A 23,980-nucleotide genomic window follows, 5' to 3' on the forward strand; every position below is an offset into this window, starting at 1 on the left:
GCTCTGTTCCTTCCATCAAAACTAACCATCAAAAAACTCCAGTTTTTCAAATCTTCTTTTTATTGAAAAAAATTTTAGAAAATGGCAGTTAATAAAGGACACAAACAAATCAGCAAATCAACAGGGATATACTAGTGGAAAGCATAGACAATATAAAACTAAAAATGTCATTGGCTTCTTTAATCGGTTAAGAGCACACAAAATGTAACAGGCAGAGGGTCTATTTTAAACAAATTAAAAAGCTGGGTTTTTCCCCAATTCGCCTTGTCAGATATATACACACCACAAAAAATGGTGTGTGAAGATGTATACAAGTAATTGTATCCTGAGTTAGGGATACAATTAAAACAGCTATTGAAATAGGAATTAACATAATAAAGTCAGCAACAGATGGACAATTTTAAAAACTGAGTCTTAATACTCTGCATGGCACAAAGCTATACTATTCTGCTAGATATGAAGGAGAAAGTCTGTTCAGTTTTTAGCAAAAATGCTTCTCCAGAAAAGCAAATGAAAACAGTGTAATCAGCAGACCAAGGAAGCTACAGCTAGATATCAGAGCTATAATTTCTCATATCTCAGATAGAAAATCCTATTTATCCAGAATGGACTAAATTTCAGGACAAAACAGTAACATTTAACATTTTTTACATTGCTTCTTTCCTTCTCACCCCATAATTTTGCATGATCTTGCAAAAAGATGGCTGCTTTTAGAATTGGCTATTTTATTTTTCTTTCTGTGGCAAGACTGTCATGGAGTCTTGATATTTCAGGCTCATATGCATCCATGACCAGTGTCCCGCTGTGGTCAAAAAACTTAGCAATGGACCTGGTGAACTCAGCTTCCCGCTGCTGCTTTGTTCTTCCACTGATGAAGGTCAGCTTCAGAGTGTATTTGTCATCAAACCTAAGCAAAAATAAATCAAAAACCATAAAAAAACAAAGGAAGAGATTCACCCAGTAAAGGCAGACCACCAAGTATTTTCGAAGAATAGAGGTGAGAAGCCTACACAAATATTTCTCTCAGAAAACTGCCTTTAAGATACAAATGTTGATTCATAGGTGTTGCTTTGTGTTCCTCATTTAATTACTGTGTACCTCCTTTATCTTGTCATAAACTGTTAAGCCATATGGAACATCTCTCACCTCTGGACTTTATTACTTGTTGTGCTAGAAGCGTCTTCCTAGTAGCCACTTCTCTCCAATCTCAATTGACTGGTTCCCATCCTATATAGTAAAAGGCTAATATGCAAATCGACTGAACAGCAGAACGACCAGTAGCTATGACACGCACTGACCACCAGGGAGCAGACGCTCAATGCAGGAGCTGCCCCCTGGTGATCAGTGTGCTCCCACAGGGGGGAGCACCACTCAGCTAGAAGCTGGGCTCGCGGCTGGCAAGCACAGTGGCACTGGTGGGAGCCTCTCCCACCTCCCAGGCAGCGCTAAGAACCCCTCGGGGGATGTCTGTCTGCCAGCAGCTCCCCCAAGAGGGTGCAGGCCGGACTGAGGAACTTTTCCTCCTCCTCCCCGCGCCCCTGTGCACAAATGTCATGCACTGGGCCTCTAGTTTGTTAATATCAGGTATTAAACTTCTCTGAGAAAGCTTTCCCAAATTAGGTCAGATGTCTCCCCCTTGTCTTCCACAGCACCATCAATGAATAGTCAAATACTGAGTGCCTATCATATGTCAAGTTCAATGACAGGCTCCCATGCTATCAATGAAATTACCTATAGAAATAATGTTTATGTATTTGTATTCTTTTTGTTGTTTTTTTTTTGTATTTGTATTCTTCACTGGACTCAGAGATTCTTAAGGAAAAAATGTTTGTCTTGATTGTATTCTATTCTTAGCTTGGCACTTGCTGGGCAATCACATTTTTATAAGTAAATGAAGAACCTTTGTTTTCATAGGTGCTTCCCAATTCCAGGCTGCTCAATCCTTAGACCCTGTAATCAATCTAGCTCCATGTTCTACCCTGATGCTAGGTAAGGGATGTCTTTTGCTCCATGAACTCTAGAGATTCCTTAGCTACACCTTAAGGAATCTTGAAGGCCTTTACTATCTCCATCCATTTAGAAAGGTTTATAACATCAACCTCTGGCAGGCTCACAGTCTTCCCCTATTGCCACCTGTTTCTGCCTCCATTTAATCAGGACAGATTCAATGGACTGTCAGGCTGGAATTACCTTTAAAGGAAGCAGTTGTTTTAGCCTGTTCCTATGCATTTAAAAGAGTAAAACTACCACCTACTTTTCAGGATCACTGTCACGGTTAAAACAGTGCCTATCATTAACCAGTGTTGGAAAAAAAATCATAACTTAATCACTGTCATCTAGCCAGTTATTTGTCACATAGGAGTGAAGACCAACTACTGCTGATATCACACCAATATTTGGACTTTTGGATCCAGTTCCATTGGCAGTTCCATGGCTTTGATGGCAGAACATGATCTGATGAGTTGTGATCTAATGCATTTTAGAAATAGTTAATCACTAATTCAATAAATTTTATTCAGCCCCAACTATGCATGTCAGGCAGTATTACATGCTAAGGACATAGAGCAGTAAACACAAGGACAAACCTGTCTTTGAGAACTTTAGTGTGTGTAAGGAAACCAACAATAAAGTAAAAAATACGATGCTTGAGCAGAGCCCTAAAGTAGGAATAATAAAGCTACCTGAAAAAAAGACTATCCCAGGCAGAGGAAACAGCAAATGCAAAGGTCCTGAGACAAGAACATGCCTGGAATGCGTGAAGAACAGAAAAGAGACCAATGAGAAAGAACATAACAGAGTAGGAGGCTAAAAGCAACAAGAGATGAGGGGGGTGTGTGCATGTGTATGCGGTGCAGAAAATAAATAAGTATGGATTTCCAAGCTATGCTTAACTTTTCAGTTTTTGTTTTTGTTTTTGTTTTTCCTATGAGTAAGAGTTTTGAGCAGGGGATTGAGTTGATCTGCCTTAAGTTTTAAAATGATCACTCTGCCTGTTGTACTGGGAATAAACTATGGGCAGGGAGAGCAGCTGTAGAGGTCCATTAGGACATTATTACAGTAGCCTAATTGAGAGATGATGGTAGCAGTGGAGATGTTTAGTGGTCAGAATAAATATACTTAGAAGGTAGGGCTGACAGGATTTGTTGGAAGAACTGAGAGAGAGAAGTGAAGTCAGAGTTCTGACTTAAGTAATTAGAAGGATGGAGTTGCCAATTATTGAGGCAGGTTTAAATGAGGGATAGCAGAGTTACGTTTTAGATGTGTTCATTTTCAGATGTTCATTAGGATCCAGTGTTAAATAGAAAGCTGGGATAATTCAGAGTAGAGGGCTAGGATGAAAACTCAGATTTAAAGAACTTCATCATATCAGGGGTCCTCAAACTACGGCCTGCAGGCCACATGCAAATACAAATATTGTATTTGTTCCCGTTTTGTTTTTTTACTTCAAAATAAGATATGTGCAGTGTGCATAGGAATTTGTTCATAGTTTTTTTTTTAAACTATAGTCCGGCCCTCCAACAGTCTGAGGGACAGTGAACTGGCCCCCTGTTTAAAAAGTTTGAGGACCCCTGATATAGATGGTATTTAAAGTCTTGAAAGTCTAGTAAGTTTACACTTAATGAGTGAATATAGAGAAGAGGTGCTGGGAACAACCGCTGGTCGCATCTCAAATTTAGAGAAAGGGAATAATGAAGAATTATAGGACTAAGAAACCGACATTACAGTAAGAAGAAAATTAGAAGATTATGGTATCCTCGAAGCCTGTTTTAAAAAGAAAGAAAGTGTAACAAGGAGAGAGTGATCCACTGTGTCAAATGCTGCTGATAGGTCAAGTACGATGAGGAAAGAGAAGTAAAGAGGAGCAGATCAGAAGATAAAATGGGAGAAGAGGACAAGGGGACAGAGAAATGGGAACACTGTGCGAGGAGAGTAAGGAGAAAGAAAACAACTTTTTTTAGTTGGAAGAAATGAAATGACAGCATGTTTGTATGTTAGAAAGAATAATTCAGCAGAAGGAGAAACATCCAGTGGATGAGAAGGGGTAAGAATCTAGTGGACAAATGGAGAGGCAGCATCAGACAGGAACTTACAAAGGCGGAATATGATGAGCAGGTAATGATGCGAGACTTCCCGTTGCTTCTATCTTCTCAGGAACAAAAGAGACTGAGAGTAAAGGTGCAGGGGGAGAGAAGGAGGTTTGAAGATAGAGAAGGTATGAAAGATCCTAGACAGTGAGAGAGTAACTGGACTACAGAAATGCCATGGAATCTAAGCTGGGTAAGGAGAAAGTGAGGGGAAGAGGGACAGTAAAGTGAAAAGGTGGCAGGCTCAATGGAAGCCAATGGAGCTGAAGAACTGTTAGGACAAGAAAACTACAAGGAGATAGACTAGAAAAATATGAAGTAGTGGCCAGAGTGTGGGATACTTAAAACTGAAGTTATTGAAGGTACTTGCCTATCAGTAATAGTAAGGTCTAGTATATGACCAGGGAAATAAGTGCTTAAGACTTGGTAGAGCCCAACCGGCGTAGCTCAGTGGTTGAGCATCGACCTATGAACCAGAAAGTCGCAATTCGACTCCCGGTCAGGGCATATGCCTGGGTTGCGGGCTCCATCCCCAGTGTGGAGCATGCAGGGGGCAGCTAATCAATGATCCTCTCTCTTCATTGATGTTTCTATCTCTCCCTCCCTCTCTGGGCGGGGGTGTGGGGTAGGGGGGTAAAACTTGGTAGAAAACAAGATAACCAACCAGAAAAGAGAAAGTAAAACTGAGAGGCTGAAGTACTAGAATCATCATCCACTAAGATTTCTGGAAAGAGCTATGTTAGAGAGAGTATCAATGAACCAGAAGCTTTCTTCAAGTAAAGAGAAGTGGGTCTATATTTAACTGCAATCAGAAGGAAAAGAGGGGGCATTATTTCCTCTCCAGAGACATCAATAATGTGGCAATTGGTAAAAATCAGAAGGAAATATGGAAAAATCAGAACCCTCATACAAAGCTAGTCGGATTGTAAAATGGTGCAGCTGTTTTGGAAAACAATCTGGCATTTCCTCAACCAATTTAAAAAGAGTTAAAATTGGATCCAGCAATTCCTCTCCTAGGTATATTACCCAAAAAAGGACAATGCATATCCACACAAAAATGTACATAAATGTTTAGAGCACCATTATTCATAACAGCCAAAAGATGGAAACTCAAATGTCCACCAACTAATAAATGGGTAAGCAAAATGCAATATATACATGCTGTGTATTGCATTATTCAGCATAAAAAGGAATGAAATATTGACACATGCTACATCACAGATGAACCTTGAGAACATTAGGCTCAGTGAAAGAAGCTTGTTACAAAAGAAAACACATGTTATAAGATTCATTCATATGAAATATCCAAAACAAGAAAGTCTATAGTGACAGAAAGTAGAACAGTGGTTACTTAAGGTTGTGTGGAATGGGAGGATAGGATATAGCTTTCTTTGTGAAGTGAAGAAAATGTTCTAAAATTGATTGTGGTGACAACTGTAAATATCTGTAAATACACTAGCAACTACTGAACTGTATACACTTTAAATGGGTAAACTGTATGGTAGGTGAATTATAATTCAATAAAGCTGCTTAAGAAAGACAAGTCAGAATGAAAATAATGAAATCAAGATGATATAGGGTCTAGAATTCTGCAGCTATGTTTCAGTGTCCTGGCACAGGCCAAAAGGGCAGCTAGGAGCACTGCCAGGAGGAGATAAGAACTCAGCTGCAACATCAGAAGGAAGGTCTGCTTCTCTTCACAGGCATCTCAACAAGTTGGTAATGAGCAGCTTTTTCACACTGATGCTGTACTTACCTTCTATTTGTGAATAACTGTACTTGTAATATGAGAGCCTACTACATGCTAGAAACTGTACTATGTTTTTAGGATTATGACTAAGAGCATGAATTCTACCCTGGCTGATGTGGCTCAGTTGGCTGGACATTACCCTGTGCACCGAAAGGTTGCCAGTTTGATTCCCGATCAGGGCACATGCCTGGGTTGTGATTCGATCCCTGGTAGGGGGCGTGCAGGAAGTAGTCAATCGATGTTCTGCTCTCACATTGATGTTTCTCCCCCCACCCCTCCTTCATCTCTAAAAAAATAATCAATTTAAAAAAAATCTTAAAAAAAAGAGCATGAATTCTTGGCTCAGGTGTGTGCTGGAATATCTGGTGGAATTCACTTTTGAGCTGTATGACCCTGAAAGAATTAACTGGACTCTTTGGGCCTGTGTTCTTATTTAAAAAAGGAGTTGTTCTAAGGTTTATATGAGATAATGCACTTAGCACAATAACCACTATACGCTCAATAGAAATTTGCTATTATTATAACTAGTAACTCATCTTCTGAACAATGATACAAGTCATTTTTGACCCTCCTAAAGCTCAAATAGTTTACATGACATACCAGAAGTCACACAGCTGGAAATAGATGAGCTGGAATTTGAACCCTATTCTAGATATCTAGAAAAATCTCAGCTGTCAGCTGGACAAAGTTATACCTACTGCTGGTCAGAAACAGACTGAATTGTCCTCTCAGTTGCCTGGTACATTGCTTCAGAGATTCCTGATTGCAAAGAAGAAATGGAAGCTAATGGAATTCTTCAAAGATAACTGACTTTACACCTTTGGCCTTTATTAAGTCTGCACCCTAATTAACTCAGTTAATTAGCCACAGGAAAAAGAGAATAATTCTTCATTCTCCACCGAAGTACTTTCTCCCAGAGTTAATCCTCAGAGCATATCTGTGATAATGCAAGATCAGAGCTGCAATGCTAAGAAAAACTTTATAGATCATTCATAATCCTTTCTTCATTTTACATGACTAGTATGATCTGCGTAGAGTAGGCATACAATAGTCTGTTGCTGAAAATGACTCAACACCCAGGGAAAAGCCAACACCAGGATTTAAGAATCTATGAGGATAGTCATACCTTTTGAGACTGGAGGACAGTTGCCAAATATCATCAGGATCCATCCCTGTAGGATCTTTCCTATGGGCCACGAGAAAGATGCTCTTCTCCTTATATGAGGTATAAATGGTCAGGATCCCCATCATCACAAAATAGGTTCGAATAAGGTTAAGGGGAAAACACACAAACATACTCACAAAAGAGAACTAACACATATTGACAAGCAAGGGCTACAAACACCACTAAAGATTTCTGTCTTGCTGTAAAAACACTGAATATTTAGCCATTTCATTTTCATCCTTATGTCTATGTACCAAGAGAAGCAAGGCTCTCAGGTTAGAATACTTCAAAGGGGAAGAAAGAAAATCAGCTCTTACCTTTTCTGTTCAAAGGGGAAATTCAAAAGGGAAGGGCATAAACCGGCTCTCATTTTTTCTGTTCAATAGTAACATGTATAAGAAGATCCTGTTACCTAGTTTGTCAAGACTTGGGCTTATTTCTCTATAAAATACAAACCTAATAATCACAGTGAACTTAACCAAACTCAACCAATTTCATGAGTCATTAAAAGAGAAGATAAGTGACTTCAGATTAACTTACTATAAGAACAATTACTTCATATACATGGAACTTATTATATTCAGTTTCTGACAGTATTAACTACTATTTTGAGAACCTATTATGTGCCAGAAATTGGCATAAGAGCTTTGTCTACACTGTATAATTTAAATTGTATGACAGTGAGAGGCAGGAAAGTATAGTGAAAAATTTCATAATGAGATGATTTGTAGATGCCACGTGTGGGGACTATGATTTGGGATCAATTTGGATAATAGCATTTTTGACCAGAACGTGATTTATTAAATGGCTTGCAAAATACCTTTGAAGAGAAATTCCCAAAGTGAAGACTTTAGAAATATTTCAGATTGTGGTAACACTGTTAAGAAAAGTAAACTGCCTACCAAAATGATAATTCTGAGTGTATATTACCCATATTTACAAATGAGCAACATTCAAACAGTTCCAAGAAAGAGTTCTTATTAGCACAAGATCACAAAACCACCTGGATTTCGAACCCAGGTTTCTCTAGTTCCACAATAGGTTCTTATTCCCACTGTTACACAAGCCACACCTATATACCTCATGCTCAGTAACTCCCAGTCCAGCCTCCCAGCTTCAAGGAAACCTGACACAGATCTAACCTTCAATATCTGATCCTTTCCTAATATCCTGGTATGAGTGGCTTGAAGCAACCTGGTCTAATGGGAGAAGTTCTAGACTAGAAATAAGAAGAGCTAGGTCATCATTATTGTTTTGCTATCAGGTGCTCACACCTGGATTATGACCTCTATTAATAACTAAATAGAATTAAAGATAAAATAAACATATTAAATCTAAAATGTCAGTGATAATGACTAGATAAATTTACAGATTTCCATAGCTGATAATATTAAATTCTAACATTGGCAGACCCCCAGATCAAAGTTTGTTTTTTTGGAAACAGGGAGGTTAACAGTAAAGATTTTAAAACAGTCACTAGAAAACAAACCTGAGTATAAATAAAGGATATGATATGACACACAACGCCAAAACAGGCTTGGACTCTGGAAAAGGGTGCATATAATCCCAAATCAAAGCCACTATGGCAAAGAAACAGGAGATGGTACAGATGGTGAGGCGACCGTCAATTAGACCAAAATTCTCCACATACTTGTACTTTTCCAGAAGTACCTAGTGAGAAGAACAAGGAATCAGGCTAACAGGAATGCTTCCTTCCTAGAACCTGCTTTTATTCTTAATTTCCATGATAAAAGCTATATTGGAATCATATAAATTACATGGTAGTTCTTTCTAATCAGAATTTTATCATTCCAAGCAAAAGGACTCAAGCTGTTTATAACAGATCCCAGAGAAAAAGTTCATCAACTTCTCATATATTTTTTAAAATCCTCAACTTATTCCCTTGGATGAAACTAAAATAATTAGAGAGATGACCAATCATGGATCAATGTGTTATATTCCCTCAACCTTCTTGGCTCTTAGCTAATTAACCTAAAAACAACAGATTAACAGCTTTCTGAAACTGAAATGTTAGAGAACTTGAAGAGGGGTGTTAGGTAGCTAACATTTATATTTTTACACACGCTCCCGCACATACACTATAAGGATTTTAGAAACTGCTTTCTGGCTCAATTCCTAACACTGGAAAACTAAGGTCATTCCAAGCGATAGACGAAAAAGATCTTGCAAATGAACCATCAGCTGTACACACACTAATAGACCCCCAACTCAAGAAAGTACCTTTTTGGCAGAATCATCCAAAGAATTTTTCACAGCTGATCCATCCCATTTGTCAATTTTTACAGGCTTATCATCAATCTTCCACTGTAAAATAAAGAGTTGTACATCAAGAAATATGGCATCTTACTGAAAGTAAAATGAACTACTTCCTTAAGGACATTCTTAAGTATAGTACCATTTACTCTTTCTCTTCTGATGTTGGACATCTAAAAGACAGAACACTTAGAAATGAAGGTGAAGGAGTCTAGTGTCACTAGAATCAGGTGGTGCTCAGGATGTTGCCAGTCTCCATGCTGAGAAGTCAAAAATCTATAAGCCCAAAACCACAACACTTACATGGGCTAGAGCAGTGATGGTGAACCTATGACACGCGTGTCAGAGGTGACACGCAAACTCATTTTTTTGGGTTGATTTTTCTTTGTTAAATGGCATTTAAATATATAAAATAAATATCAAAAATATAAGTCTTTGTTTTACTATGGTTGCAAAGATCAAAAAATTTCTATATGTGACACGGCACCAGAGTTAAGTTAGGGTTTTTCAAAATGCTGACACGCCGAGCTCAAAAGGTTCGCCATCACTGGGCTAGAGACTACAGTGTGAACTCACATATCCCATTCCTGTTCTGCCCAAATGTGAGTACAGAAAAGATCTCCACTTGGTTATCCTTTCATTTGTGACCACAAAATTCGGGAAATATATATCTACGAACTTTCAGACACTAATAAAATGAGGAAGGTCTCCTTTAATATACTAGTATCTTCATCGGCAAACAACTTTTATGTTTTACCAGCATGTTTTAACTATAGGAAAACAGCAAATCCAGTGTAATCTGTTGGAAAGAACATTTTGAATTAAAAACCAAGTTATATCACCAGTGAGTTGTAACTTTTGGACAAACCCTGCTTCAATTTCCCTCATCTGCAGAGGCTGAAAAAGGTTGCCAAATAGTGTGCAACTTAGAGGCAAGTGATTCTCTCACACATTGTTGGCAGAAATTCAAAATGGTACAACACCTATAGAAGACAACTTAGCACCTTGGATTCAAGTTCCCACTTCTGGCATTTTTCCATATCCACATCGACATGAAATAATATACAAGGCTATAAACATAGCAGTATTTATAGCAGTAATATTATTATATAGTTATCACATATAAAATAGAAATATATATTAGACCATTTAAACAGAGATGGCAAGTAGGCATTTGGATATATAAGTCTCGGGATCAGAGAAGAGGTCCAGGTTGGAAATAGAAATGTGGAAGTCATCAACTTACAGATTATATTTAAGCCATGACACTGGAATGAATGTAGATAGAGAAGAGGGCCAGAGACTTGCCAATATTTACAGGCCAGGAAGAAGACAGACTAAATAAATTAAATAAACAAACAAATAAACAAACAAACAAATAAATAAATAACAGAGAGACCAGTGAAGGAGGAAGAAAAGCAAGAGCAAGAAGTGTTCTTGGCCCTGGCCGATTTGGCCCAGTGGATAGAGCGTCGGCCTGCGGACTCAGGGGTCCTGGGTTCAATTCTGGTCGAGGGCATGTACCTTGGTTGCAGGCACATCCCCAGTGGGGAGTGTGCAGGAGGCAGCTGATCGATGTTTCTCTCTCATCGATGTTTCTGGCTCTCTATCCCTCTCCCTTCCTATCTGTAAAAAATCAATAAAATACAATTTTTTAAAAAAAGAAGTGTTCTTGAAGCCACATAAAGAAAATACTTCAAGAAGGAAGTGATCAATGAGTCAAATATTACTGAAACGTTGAGTAAGTAATATGAAAAACTACTATTGAGATTTCATAAGAGGGAGACCACAGCAGAGAAATGGTGCAGACAATAGCCAAAAAAGGGACCTGGGAAAATGGAAGTTATTAACTTCTGTAATATCACTGAGCTACAAAATGGTGAATACGAAGTTAATAATAATATCAATAATTTGAAGCTTCATACGTTACTCAATAAGCACTATAGAAATTTTAAGTTTAAATTAAAATTTAAAATTCACATACTGTAAAACTTGCCATTTTAAAATGTATAATTCAGTCGTTTTTTAAATTTAAATTATTCTCACAAGGTTGTGCGACTATCACCACTACCTAATTTCAGAATACATTCATCACCCAAAAAAGAAACCTCATACCCATAAGCCAGTGGTTCTCAACTTTCCTAATGCCGCGACCCTTTAATACAGTTCCTCATGTTGTGGTGACCCCCCATTTCATTGTTACAAATTGAACATAATTAAAGCATAGTGATTAATCACAAAAACAATATGTAATTATATATGTGTTTTCCAATGGTCTTAGGCAACCCCTGTGAACGGGTCCTTTGACCGGCAAAGGGGTCACGACCCATAGGTTGAGAACCGCTGCCATAAGCAGTCACTCCCATCCCAGCCTCCCTTCAGCTCTGGCAACCACTAATCTACTTTTTGTCTGCATGGATCTGCCCTTTCTAGACATTTTATATACTAAATGGAATCATACAATATGCAGCCTTTTGAGACTGGTTTCTCTCACTCAACATAATGTATTGAAGGTTCCTCCGGGTTATAATAACTATCAGTACTTTATTCCTTTGTATAGCCAAATATTCTATTGCATGGATATACAATATTTTGTTTATACATACATCTATCAACAAGTACTTGGGAATACTTGGGTTGTAGCTACCTTTTGGCTATTGTGAAGAATGCTGCTATTATAATTTGCATACATGTTTTCATGCAAGACTTACATTTTCAATTCTTTTGGGTTTATACCTAGAAGTGCAATATGCCGAGTCATATGTTAATGCTATGTTTAAGTCTCTGAGGAACTGATATGCTGTTTTCCAAAGTAGCTGCATCACTTTACATTCCCACCAGCAATGTAAAAGGGTTCCAATTTCTCCACATCCTCCTCACCAACAATATTTTTTTTATTTTTTATTATAGTCAGTCCAGTGGGTGTGAAGTGGTATCTCATTGTGGTTTTGATTTGAATTTCTCTAATGACTAATATGTTGAGCTTCTTTTCATGTGCTTATTGGCCATCTATAGATCTTCTGTGGAACTATTCACGTATTCTTTTATTCTTTTTAAAATTGGGATTTTTATTGAGTTATATAAGATTATATAGTCTAGACCGGTGGTTCTCAACCTTCTGGCCCTTTAAATACAGTTCCTCATGTTGTAACCCAACCATAAAATTATTTTCGTTGCTACTTCATAACTGTAATGTTGCTACTGTTATGAATCGTAATGCAAATATCTGATATGCAGAATGGTCTTAGGTGACCCCTGTGAAAGGGTCGCTCGACCACCAAAGGGGTCGCGACCCACAGGTTGAGAACCACTGGTCTAGCCACTAGACCAGTGATGGCGAACCTTTTGAGCTCAGCGTGTCAGCATTTTGAAAAACCCTAACTTAACTCTGATGCCATATCACATATAGAAATTTTTTGATATTTATTTTATATATTTAAATGCCATTTAACAAAGAAAAATCAACCAAAAAAATGAGTTCACATGTCACCTCTAACACGCATGTCATAGGTTCGCCATCACTGCACTAGATATATGATTTGCAAATATTTTCTCATTCTGTAAATTATCTTTTCACTTTCTTGATAGTGTCCTTTGACACAAAAATGTTTTTAAATTTAAAGTAAAAACAAGGAGTTTTGAGATACTATTAAAGTTTAGTTTGCAACACAATGTTAAAAAATCCAGCACCTTATTTCTTGTTTTGTTTTTAATCCTCACCTGAGGATATGTTTTCCATTGATTTTCAGAGAGAGTAAAAGGGAGGCAGGAGGGAGAGAGAGGCATTGATGGGAGAGAGACACATCAATTGGTGCCTTCCTGACCGGGTCCAGGGGTAAAACCCACAACCCCAGGTATATGCTCTTGACTGGGAATTGAACCTTGACCCTTTAGTGTGTGCAGGCCAATGAGCTAACCAGTGAGCAAAACAGACCAAAGCAGCACCTTGTTTCTTTAAACACATACACACTTATAGTAATGCCATAAAACTGTTCGTTGTCTTTGTCAGAGCGGGGTCAGGATACAAGCATACCATCCAGAAGCCTGACAAACTAAGATTCCATCACTGAGAGTGAATGGAGAAACATGGTTGGTAGGTGACAAAACCAAGGCTTAAGCCCAAGACTTCCAATCTCAAAACAGATGTTCTTTCCACTACTACATTAGCTAGCACATGGCCTGCTCCAGAATGAGAGGCAACTAAGTTCTCTTACTTAGGTAAGAGAACTGATTAACTGGGGAAGCCAGGTTCTAGATCAGTGGTTCTCAACCTTCTGGCCCTTTAAATACAGTTCCTCATGTTGTGACCCAACCATGAAATTATTTTCGTTGCTACTTCATAACTGTAATGTTGCTACTGTTATGAATCGTAATGTAAATATCTGATATGCAGGATGGTCTTAGGCGACCCCTGTGAAAGGGTCGTTCAACCACCAAAGGGGTCGCGACCCACAGGTTGAGAACCGCTGTTCTAGACTGACACTAACTCACTGTGTGGTCTTGGGCAAGTTGCTTCTTTCCCCCTCTCCAACTGTATCCATGTCTACAAAATGAGGAGGTTGGAACAGATGAGCTTCAAGATCTCTTCATTAAAGCATTTTAGAGAAAACACTATTGATTAAGCAGAATAGTTAATAAACAAATAAAAAAAAAACTTAAGATGTCAGAACCAGAAGAGATTTAAAAAGTCATCTAGGACAGTAGTTCTCAACCCAGAAGTAATTGTTAAAACGTAGAGGAAATAAATAGCTATGTGTGAAAACACGCAGATGTCCAGGCCCCACATTTAGAGAATCTGACTCAGGTCTGGAATGAGGTCCAGAAATCTGTATTTTTAACCAGGATTCCAAGGGGGTCTGATGTAGATAGTCTCCATATCATGTTATGAAAAATATTTTAAGAAAGCTAATATACCCAGAATAACTGCTAGTTAGCAGTAGCTACATGTATTTTGTTGAGTACTTATTATGTGCCAGACACCACCTTTTAAGGTAAATGCTATAATTATCCCCACGTTGCAGATGAAGAAACGAATATAAACAGATTTACTAACTTGCCCAAGAACATACCTGGTAAGTGGCAGGCAGGATTCAAAGACAGATGGCCTGGCTCCAGAGCCTGTGTTCTCAATTACTAAGATACAAAAGCTGGACTTTAAGATTAAGCTTGATAGTCCAACCAGGAGACAGAAATCCACCTATAAGGTTAAAAGGGTCTGGATATACCTTCTAGAAAGCATGGTTTAATACCACAGTTTAACAGCCAAAACAAATCCCGTCAGGAGACAGAAAGGATTTAGTTTCTGGAAAGAATGATTTAATGCAACATATTAATTTTAATAGCCAAAACAAATTAAGCAAGCAATTTTTCTTTATAGCCTACTAGGTAGAACAAAGTGCTTTGGTGTATTTTGGGCAAAATAACTTATTGCAATGATCTAAGTTATTTAGTGATGGAGTTTAGAAGATTATATTTGCATGCTTATTTTTAAGACCAGGAAACTAGAAGTGTTTTGTTCTTAAAGTCATGTTCCCTGGAACAGAAATTCACATCTGCTGAGGGAAAGCTATAAGTATATTTGCATCACTTTATTACATTTGTTAATGGCAAGTGAAATTACAGCTGGAGGATATAAAATAAAAACCCTCCAAAAAATCAAGACAAATCCAATTAAAAATACTGTAAGCCTCTCATGCCCACAGAGCAAAAGTTTCTCTATTCATTCAGATCTTGTTCCATTGAGAATATTTTTTCCTACGTTCTCTTCCACAGTACCCTCAGTTTTCAGACAACTTGAGGCACCATCTTCTAAGACTGTTTCTGAAGATTGAAGAGGCAGATCGGAAGTTTTTTTCTCTGCCTAATTCAATACTGCAAGTACTTATTCCAGAACCCCTCATGGGAAAATGGACAAATACAAATTGGTATAACAATACAAGACAGTATGTCACATTAAGTGACAGCTTAATACCCATGTGCCATAAATGCTAGAGAATTCAGAAGGGGAACAATTCAATGTAAGGCAGCAATGAAGTTTTCCAAAAGGAAGTACCTAAACAACTCCTGACTTAATTTTTTCATTCCCATGTGCCATGAATGCTAGAGAATTCAGAAGGGGAATAACTCAATGTAGGGCAGAAAAGAAGTTTTCCAAAAGTGCCTAAACAGCTCCTGACTTATTTCTGTGTCACTTCTTGGTTAATTCTGCCAAGTGTTCCTTTGTCTATTTTCGTCTATTTCTGTTATTCAAGTTGGGAGTTCTCATCACCTTGTCATTCTATTTTTATAGCCCTTTACAAAGAACATTTACCAATATTATACAATTTAATATTTATAACAAGCCTACAATAATATGTATATACTAGAGGTCTGGTGCAAGAAATTCATGCATGGGTGCAGTCCCTAGGCCTGGCCGGCGATCGAAGCAAGAGCATCTGGCATGGAAGGGCAGGTCCCAGCTGACCTCTGGGCTCTGGACAGCACCCCCCACCCCCCGCCCGAGTCCCCATGAGGAGATGCAGGCTGGGCGTAGTGTGGGTCTCTGGGCCGCCCAGCGGTGCCACACAGAAGCCAGGTGGGCAGCATGCTCTCCCCTGGCCTTCTTCCCAGACTGGCTCCCGTGCAAATCCACAGGAGCCCGACCAGCCCCTGCGGTCCTGGTCGCTGCTGCCCGGCTAACCCAGAAGAGGCCAGAGGCCACTCTGGTACGAGGTGGGATGGGCTCCTCGCAGGCGCCTGGCACCTGAGCGTGGGGCTTCCCTGGCGTCCGGAGGGAGGGTAGCAGCGGGAGTGAGAAACCCCCGCATTCTCACTGCACCTTTGTCCCCATCACCCCCACCCCCAGGTAGCCTGGGAGAGGTCACAGAGAGTCACCAATGCCTGCTGTGTTCCGTGCTGCTCCCTGGTGGTCAGCGTACATCACAGCAAGTGGTGGAACTCCCAGTCTCCTGGTCCAACTCCCAGCCAAAGGACCGCCCAAGGGGACAATTTGCATATTAGGCTTTTATTACATAGGAGGATGAGCATCCACAATATTTACATAAGAAAATTTAAATTCAGGAATACCAAGTAACTTATCCAAAGCCATGCAGCTTTTAACATGCTACACTAGAACTTAAACTTGTCTTTCTTTTTACATTAATCGCTATCAACTACTATGGTATAAGGCAGCGGTTCTCAACCTGTGGGTCGCGACCCCTTTGGGAGTCAAACGACCCTTTCACAGGGGTCACCTAAGACCATCAGAAAACTCATATATAATTACATATTGTTTTTGTGATTAATCACTATGCTTTTAATTATGTTTAATTTGTAACAATGAAATGGGGGGTCACCACAACATGAGGAACTGTATTAAAGGGTCCCGGCATTAAGAAGGTTGAGAACCACTGGTATAAGGCCTTACCAGAAGGCTTTTAATTTTTACCTCTCCAAACTATCTGAATAATTTTCCTAAACCCACTTTAATCTCAAAAACCTTCAACAGCTTCCTGCTACTTCAAGCAATCCATGCCCTCTTTTTATACATTTATTTATTTATTTATTTATTTATTTATTTATTTATCTATCTTTGATTTCAGAGAGGAAGGGAGAGGGAAAAAGACTGAAACATCAATGGTAAGAGAGTCGCTGACTGGCTACCTCCTGCACGCCCCCTACTGGAGATCGAGCTCACAACCCGGGCATGTGCCCTTGGCCAGAATCGAACCCAGGACCCTTCACTCTGCAGGCTGATACTCTATCCACTGAGCCAAACCAGTTAGGGCCCATGCCCTCTTCAGTCCCATCACTACAGGTTTCTTACAGAACAGTCCAATCAACTCACTACCTAAGAAACATCAGGCACCATCTGTGTAACTTTGCTCAAGGACGTTAACTGGTATATGCTTTCCCTCGCTCTCTCCCCAAAAAAGTCCCCACTCCACTTCAGACAACAGGTCATCCCCTGGGGCCTTACCCCCTTACCAATTAGAACTCAGGGATCATTTTCTCTCTCTCATTTGAACTTCTGTAAAAAGAACACAACTGAATACACCAAAAACATCTATGTTTAATATTCTGTGTATCCCAGGTCCTATACTCATCAATAATGAGTACTTTCTGACAATAAGATTCTTGATTTATTCCTAGGCCATCACACATGTGTATTAGACATTACAGGTTTTGGAGATCATTAATGCATATCATCTCATTTGATTCTCCCCCAAACCCTAATACTTCAGATGAAGAAAGGGAGGCGTAGTGAGGTTAACAACGCATTCATACAGTCGGAAGGTAGCTACTTCAAAGCCCACATGTTATGATTCCCAAATCCAGGTTCTTTCAGTAACACCAGGATGCCATACACTTTTCAGTGATCACTACCTTAGCAGAAAGAATGCCCAGCTTAATGTTTGCTGGTGGTAATCCAACCAGAGGGAAAGGCAAATGCAGTCAATAGGGTGAGCACAGGCTGTGAGGTGCTCACCCGGCAGGAAGGCAGGATTTGTGCAGGAAAATGACCATCAAGTCCCAACATTTTCGCATGTTTGAGGGCAATGTGCTCTGAACCCAGCCCCAAGGACACATTCTGTCCCTTAAGAAGGGCTCAGAGTGTGAGAATTATGTCATTCAAAACCGACGACACCAAAAGAGAAGCAAAAAGACCAGGACCCCCCCCATGGGATACCTACTCATTTCTCCAGCACCTACCATGTGTCAGGCACAGGGAAGTCCAAAAGCTGTTTTCAATTAAAGTAAAAAATACTGACTACCGACCTATCAAAAGACCCACACCTAACATTTCCCATCAAACTGGCCCGGCCCAGGGCCCTACAATGAGAACTGAAAGGAACCTGAAGGCGAAACCCTCCTTCCAGATGAGCAAACACACAGGAAGAATAAGCATCATCCAAGGTCACACAGTCATTAATTGGAGGCAGAACCAGGACTGGGACGCAGGTCTCTATGCAACCGTTTCGTCCAAGATGCTGTGCTCTGCAAAGGACAAGAAGGCACAACCCAAGAACGGAGTTTTCCTTTTTCTTTTCTTTTCTTTTCAACCCTTGTTGCCAGGACCGTAGTTTTTAAAAACGTGGCTGGGCGAGGGGGGGAAGAGGCAAAGCAGGAACAAGCAGCGAACTCGCGAATTCGATCACCTCCCCTAGACTCTAGGTCCTAGAGCACTTGGAGGCAGAAAGGGAGGGAAATGGGGGGCGAGAGAAAAGATAAATCTTAAAGGCTTTCCGGGGTCCAGCAGGGGAAGTCAGTACTCAATTAAGTGCAGTATTCGGGGTGTCCGTGACAAAACGCCCAGAAACGCGAACCCCTAGCGATACGCAAGGGTGGCAGTAGTGGTGGGGAGCTCAGGGACTCTCGCCTTCCAGCGGACGCTCTCATTCCCTCGGGCTTCCGCTCTCCCCGTCGGTGAAATGGGCACATCGAGCAGGAGCCCCCGCACCGCCGAGGGAGAGCGACGGCCGCATGGAAACGTGGGAAACGGGGTCATCTATCCTGAGAAGCGGTGGTGGCCAGCATTAAAGGACCAGGAGCGCGTCCGAGAAGGAAAGAAGACCTAACGAGGAAAGAGCCCGCGTCTGACGTGGGGAGGGAGCGGGCTGTAAGCGCCCGTCGGGTGCCCATGGTGGGCCAGACCCGTACTCCCCCGAGAAACCTGAAGAAAAGGGGGGCGGGGATGGGAAGGTGGGCTCGCCGCCCCCCAGGCCTCCGCTGGCCTGGACCGTCCCCCAGAGCTGTCTCCTCACCTTGTCCAACAAGCCGCTGCGGCCACTGCCTGTCCCGCAGCTAGAGCCACCGCCAGCCCCACTACTGCCTCCGCCGCCACCAGATCTCCCGCCCTGTCCAGCCGCCGCCATCTTGTCTACCTCGGCGTCTCCCTCCCACTCCTACTTGTCCAAAGCCGATTGGCTGGAGCCCACGGCGTGACGTGCCGCGCGGAGCCCATCGGGATCCGTAGTTCGCGGCTGGCTGACGCGAGGTTGCCCTCAGAAGTGGCCGCGGGGCTTGCTGGGATTTGTAGTAGTTAGACGCGCCGGCTGCCGGTTGCTGCCCAGAGGGCTGGCCGCCGCGTCGCGGTTACTAAGGAGAAGAGAAGGTCGTGGCCGGAGCCACCGTGGAGCGGCTCCGAGATCCCCGTGAGACTCGCAGGCGCGCATCCCGCCTGACCGGGGGGTCGCCCCCTCGAACGCCTCGGAGGCGGAAGCGACGCCGGAGGCCGGTGCGGCTTGAAGCTTAGCTTGCGGGAGGGGTTAGCCTCCCCTGTCCCAAAGGCAGTGTTTCCGAAGGGCCGGCGGGAGCTCGTGCTTCATCCTTTCCGAGGCCTGTTAGCACCAGTTGTTCTCCCTGGCGGCTGTCCTCTTAGCCGTTAGTATGTTTTCGTGTGTGCTGTCGGAGACTTGTAGGGAACTCATTCACTGGCTACTGTCCGCCAGGCAGTGTCCTATGCGCATTGACTTGTTTTCCTACGTAAGGATAGTCGGAATATAATAGTATGTTAGTTTCCGGCGTATAAGATAGCGGTTCGACATTTACATACCTGACAATGTGATCACCATACAGTCTAGTAATCATCTGTCACTGTGCAAAGTTGTCACAATATTATTGGCTATATTCCCCTTCGCCTTTTTCACCTATCCCCCCAACCCTCCCGGCTGGCAGCCATCAGTTTCATCTCTATGAATCTGTTTTTGTTTTGTTCGTTTTTGTTTTGTTTTGTTTTGTTTTAGATTACACATGTAAGTGAAGTCATACTGTATCGGCCTCTGACTTACTTAGCACCTAGGTCCATTCATGATGCAAATGGCAAGATTTAATTTTGTATTTAATATATATATATATATCCTATATAATAAAACCCTAATATGCAACTTGACCAAATGGCAGAATGACTGGTCACTATGACGCACACTGACCACCAAGGGGCAGACACTCAATGCAGGAGTTAAAGAAGGCACACACAGGGGGAGCACCACTCAGCCAGAAGCTGAGCTCACAGCTGGCGGTTGCTGCGGCGGGGGCGGGGGCGGGAGCCTCTCTTGCCTCTGCTGCAGGGGTGGGAGTAAAGAGTGAGGGATCCTCCACTGTGAGAGGGATGTCTCGCTGCCAGCAAGCGACATTCCCCATCCCCTGAGGGGTCCCAGACTGCGAAAGAGCACAGGCCAGGCTCAAGGAATCCACCCACCCCCATGCACCAATTTTGTGCACCGGGCCCCTAGTATAAATATTTGTTAAATGCCAGATGGAAGAATTTTATGGTTTTATTAAACTCAAATACAATGCGACATAAGCTGTCTATTCATTTTCTTCTCCGTGCAGCCCGGCGTTGGGACCGGTGACCCTGGTGGCCGGCTGGGCCGCTCTTTTCACAATGGCTGTGCAGCTGTGAGAGGAAGCGTTGGGATCAATCTCCTCAAAGTAAGATTTGCTGGGCGTCAGCAGCACTCCAAGCTCCTTGACACTGTGGGCCAGGAACGCTCAATAGCCACTGGGCAGCACGGGCTTTGTTTTCTTGTTGCTCCCATACGCAGTGTTGGACATCAAGGTCTGGCCCTTAACTCTCCTGTGCACCCTACTGTGCATGCCTCTGGGTGTCTACCAGTTCCGCTTAATTTTGACGTATCTGCCCGACGGGTGATAGATGAGCTTCTTGGTCCTCTTTCTGATGACTGATCATGGGTTTCATGAGGGGTCTGAGGGCTGCCATGAGGCAGAATAGGAAGTGGCTGCCACCTCTGTAGGCAGCTCTGAAGAAGACAGCTCATTCTTTTTTTATTGCTGAATAATACTCCATTGTGTGTGTGTGTGTGTGTGTGTGTGTGTGTGTGTGTGCGCGCCTTCTTTATATCCGTTTTGTCCCCTGACAGCCCTGTCAGGTGAGGAGGGTAAGGCGCTCACCCAAGGCCACATAGCATGTATCAGAACCTGACTTAGAAGCCAGGTGTTGTTTAACATCGAAACGCATGGTATGTCCCCTCTGCTGCTCTGCTTGTATAATTTTAGGATGTAATCGTATTCTAGATGTTTATTAATTGACTTTTTTTTTCCACAAAAGTTTTTGAGCAGCAACATTGCCCAGAACTATATACTAAGGGGTACAGGGGGATCAAGACGAATCTGTTTCCTACTCTCGTAGAATTCCGATTCTAGTGACCCAGAGTTACCACATAACAGGATTGTACTATACTGTGCTCTGTTACATTGCATCGCTTGTGTGTTTTTTTATTTCCATAAACCCCGAAGTGTCCAAATGACTGAACAGATATTTATTGAGGGCTTACTATGTAGCAGTCACTGGGGATATTTTGTTGAATAGAACTGACAAAATACCTGTCTTGGCAAAGCTAACGTTCCTCTGGTAATTATCACTAAATAATATTAGATGAGATTTCCTCGTCTCTGTGAAGATGCCCCTGTAGCTTTTTGTTGTTTATCTTTTATAACTCCTCATTTCTCATGACCCAGCTCTCATGTCACCTGCTCTGTGACACCTTCCCCGATCCTTCCTTCTTCCTTCCTCCAGATAGAATGAAGTGCTCCGTAGCATTGTGTTCATGGTTCCGTTTATTTCAGTGAACATTCATTGAGCCTCTTCAATGGGCTGTATGAGGTGCTGGTGATAGAGAAATATGTAGGATCCAGGCCTGGCCTTAGAGCGGCTCACAGCCTGGGGTTGTGGGGCGGGGGGCGTTGTTTGGAGTGGGGACCAGGCAGTTAAGCAGACCATTATAATATACTTAATGGGGCAGTGTGCCTCCATTAAGAGGCAGGCCTTAGATGGTAGCACAGAGAAGGGTCAACCTGAGGAGAAGACATCTGCATGAGCCAGGCAAAGAGGGGCAACGTGTGATAAGCCAAAGGAATAAGACAAGCAAATGTATGCAGCTGAAAAGCGTGTGTGTGTGTGTGTGTGTGTGTGTGTGTGTGTGTGTAGAGGAGAGGCACTACAATTAGACTGATATTTGCTCCTTCAGGTGAGACCAGAAGTACTAGTAGCTGAAGCTAACTAGGCAGGTAGCCTCTAAATCTGGAACTTGAACTTTATTTTTTCCATCGTGCAGATAAAGTTCCTGTTTCTCTTTGGGTTACTTTCTAGACTATGTGACCTGGGGGTTATGTGCCCTTTCTAGGTCATTAGCTGTAAATCCACACCTTCTTACCTAGTGTTCCACCTAGGGAATTGGAATGTCTATGATTCGTTGTATGCAGGTCTGTACATCCCCCATGAGCATGAGTCTGGTTCATTCTTTGTGTTATGTGCATAGCAAATATCTTTTCCCAGATTGTATCTTTCAACGTTATCTTTGCTACTGTTGCTGTGCATAAATTTATTTTGTGTAAATGATCCTATAAACTGATTCTTTCCTTACTGATTTGTGATTTGCACAGCTTATTTAAGCACTCTAGCCACATCCCATTGTCACACAATTATTCTACTGTTCCACCTTCCCATCTGTGTCTCTGTATCTCTACATATGTATCAACCTACTGCTGAGCTTTTTAGTCTATGGTATTTTTCTAGGCCCTAGGTGAGACACATTTTGGAACAGAAGAGTAATAGAAGAATATAATTAAGGAGCAAGGTCAAGAGTTCTGAATGGCAGGCTAAAAAGGGGTGTAATGTCTATTTTACAGGTGAAGAAACACAAAAAAAGGGAAGTCAAGAGACTTTTCCGAAGATCAAAAATCAAGTAAGTACTATGCAGATCAGAAGCAAGGTTCTTATGTTCTATATGTTACTTGAGCCTTCTCCAACAGTCATCATCTCTAACATTTCCCAGCCAGCTATTCATTCATTCGTCCATCCATCTATCTGGCAGATAGGTGTAGTTGGTCACAAGAGAGATTTCCTAAAAGACAGATTGAGTGAATTACTGTTGATCTTTCCCCATCTACCCATTCATCTTCCCAACACATTTTTAGTGAGTTCTAGGCTCTGTGCTGGGCTTTGGGATTACATAGGTGATAAAGTATCACAGGCTCCATAGCAGGTGGGAAGTTGGTAAGGGCAGCAAACAATTATAATAAAGTAATAAGTACTACACTAGAAGTATGGGTTGTCGTGGGGACACATAGGAGGGGCCTCCAGTCCTTTTGGGGGTGGTCAAGAATCAGGAAATTCAGAGTGCCTTGTGGTGGACCAAAGAAGATACAGCATCACTCATTCATCCCACAAATAATTATGGAATTTGTTATGTGCCAGGTGCTGTGTTAGATGCTGGGGGTAAAGAGATGAACATCATAGATGCTGTCCTCCCTCTGGAGGAGCTTAGAGGAGGAGCTTAGGGAGCTCAGAAATATGTATAAAAACCCTTGGATCCTGAGCTCCTGGCCTGGCACTGAAGGCCCTTCAGGAGCAGACTCCACCCTTCCTGTCTAGCCTTATTGTCCAAGACTTGCAAACACACATCCTCTTCCTGGGTCAGATTGTTTCTTCATTGCACCAGGAATGCCGACCACCATGTCCTCAGTCATGTGGCTTTTCTGTTTAGAATGCTTATCTTTCTATCAATAAACTCAATGCATCCCTCAAATCTTACTTATCCAGTTCAAATCCCATTATTTGCCTATCATCTTGCCAAAAATGGGAGCCACCCCCCTCTCCCCTGAACTCTGTTAAAACAGAGAACATCTCTGCCAAACCGGTTTGGCTCAGTGGATGGAGCGTCGGCCTGCGGACTGAAAGGTCCCAGGTTCGATTCCGGTCAAGGG

The 23,980-nt window shown here is 41.8% G+C and overlaps 2 protein-coding genes across 2 annotated transcripts in view; one reads left to right on the plus strand and one right to left on the minus strand.

Annotated features, from left to right (window-relative positions):
- Window positions 1–153: 153 nt before the first annotated feature.
- On the minus strand, window positions 154–19,148 carry SPCS2 (signal peptidase complex subunit 2). The gene is made up of 5 exons (XM_036324973.1): window positions 19,018–19,148; window positions 9,242–9,325; window positions 8,511–8,671; window positions 6,962–7,096; window positions 154–907 (listed from the first exon to the last, which is right to left on the minus strand). The coding sequence occupies exons 1-5, from the start codon at window positions 19,126–19,128 to the stop codon at window positions 721–723; spliced, it is 678 nt and encodes a 225-aa protein (XP_036180866.1). The 5' UTR covers window positions 19,129–19,148; the 3' UTR covers window positions 154–720.
- Window positions 19,149–19,316: 168 nt separating this feature from the next.
- Window positions 19,317–23,980, plus strand: part of XRRA1 (X-ray radiation resistance associated 1) — a 55,494-nt gene continuing 50,830 nt past the window's right edge. Inside the window, exons 1-3 of the mRNA XM_036324975.1 lie at window positions 19,317–19,490; window positions 20,588–20,686; window positions 22,904–22,959. The gene's annotated coding sequence lies outside the window, so the exon portion shown is untranslated. The remainder of the gene's footprint in view (window positions 19,491–20,587; window positions 20,687–22,903; window positions 22,960–23,980) is intronic.

The sequence above is a fragment of the Myotis myotis genome, unplaced genomic scaffold, assembly GCF_014108235.1.
Source record: "Myotis myotis isolate mMyoMyo1 unplaced genomic scaffold, mMyoMyo1.p scaffold_m19_p_10, whole genome shotgun sequence".
In the NCBI taxonomy this organism is placed as follows: domain Eukaryota; kingdom Metazoa; phylum Chordata; class Mammalia; order Chiroptera; family Vespertilionidae; genus Myotis; species Myotis myotis.

Excerpts from the sequence above, each read along its gene's own strand:
- SPCS2 (XM_036324973.1), bottom strand. The coding sequence starts at position 19,128 with ATGGCGGCGGCTGGACAGGGCGGGAGATCTGGTGGCGGCGGAGGCAGT. Across the intron at positions 9,326-19,017 it reads GCAGCGGCTTGTTGGACAAG|TGGAAGATTGATGATAAGCC; the intron begins GTGAGGAGACAG and ends TTTATTTTACAG. Across the intron at positions 908-6,961 it reads CTGTCCTCCAGTCTCAAAAG|GTTTGATGACAAATACACTC; the intron begins GTATGACTATCC and ends ATTTTTGCTTAG.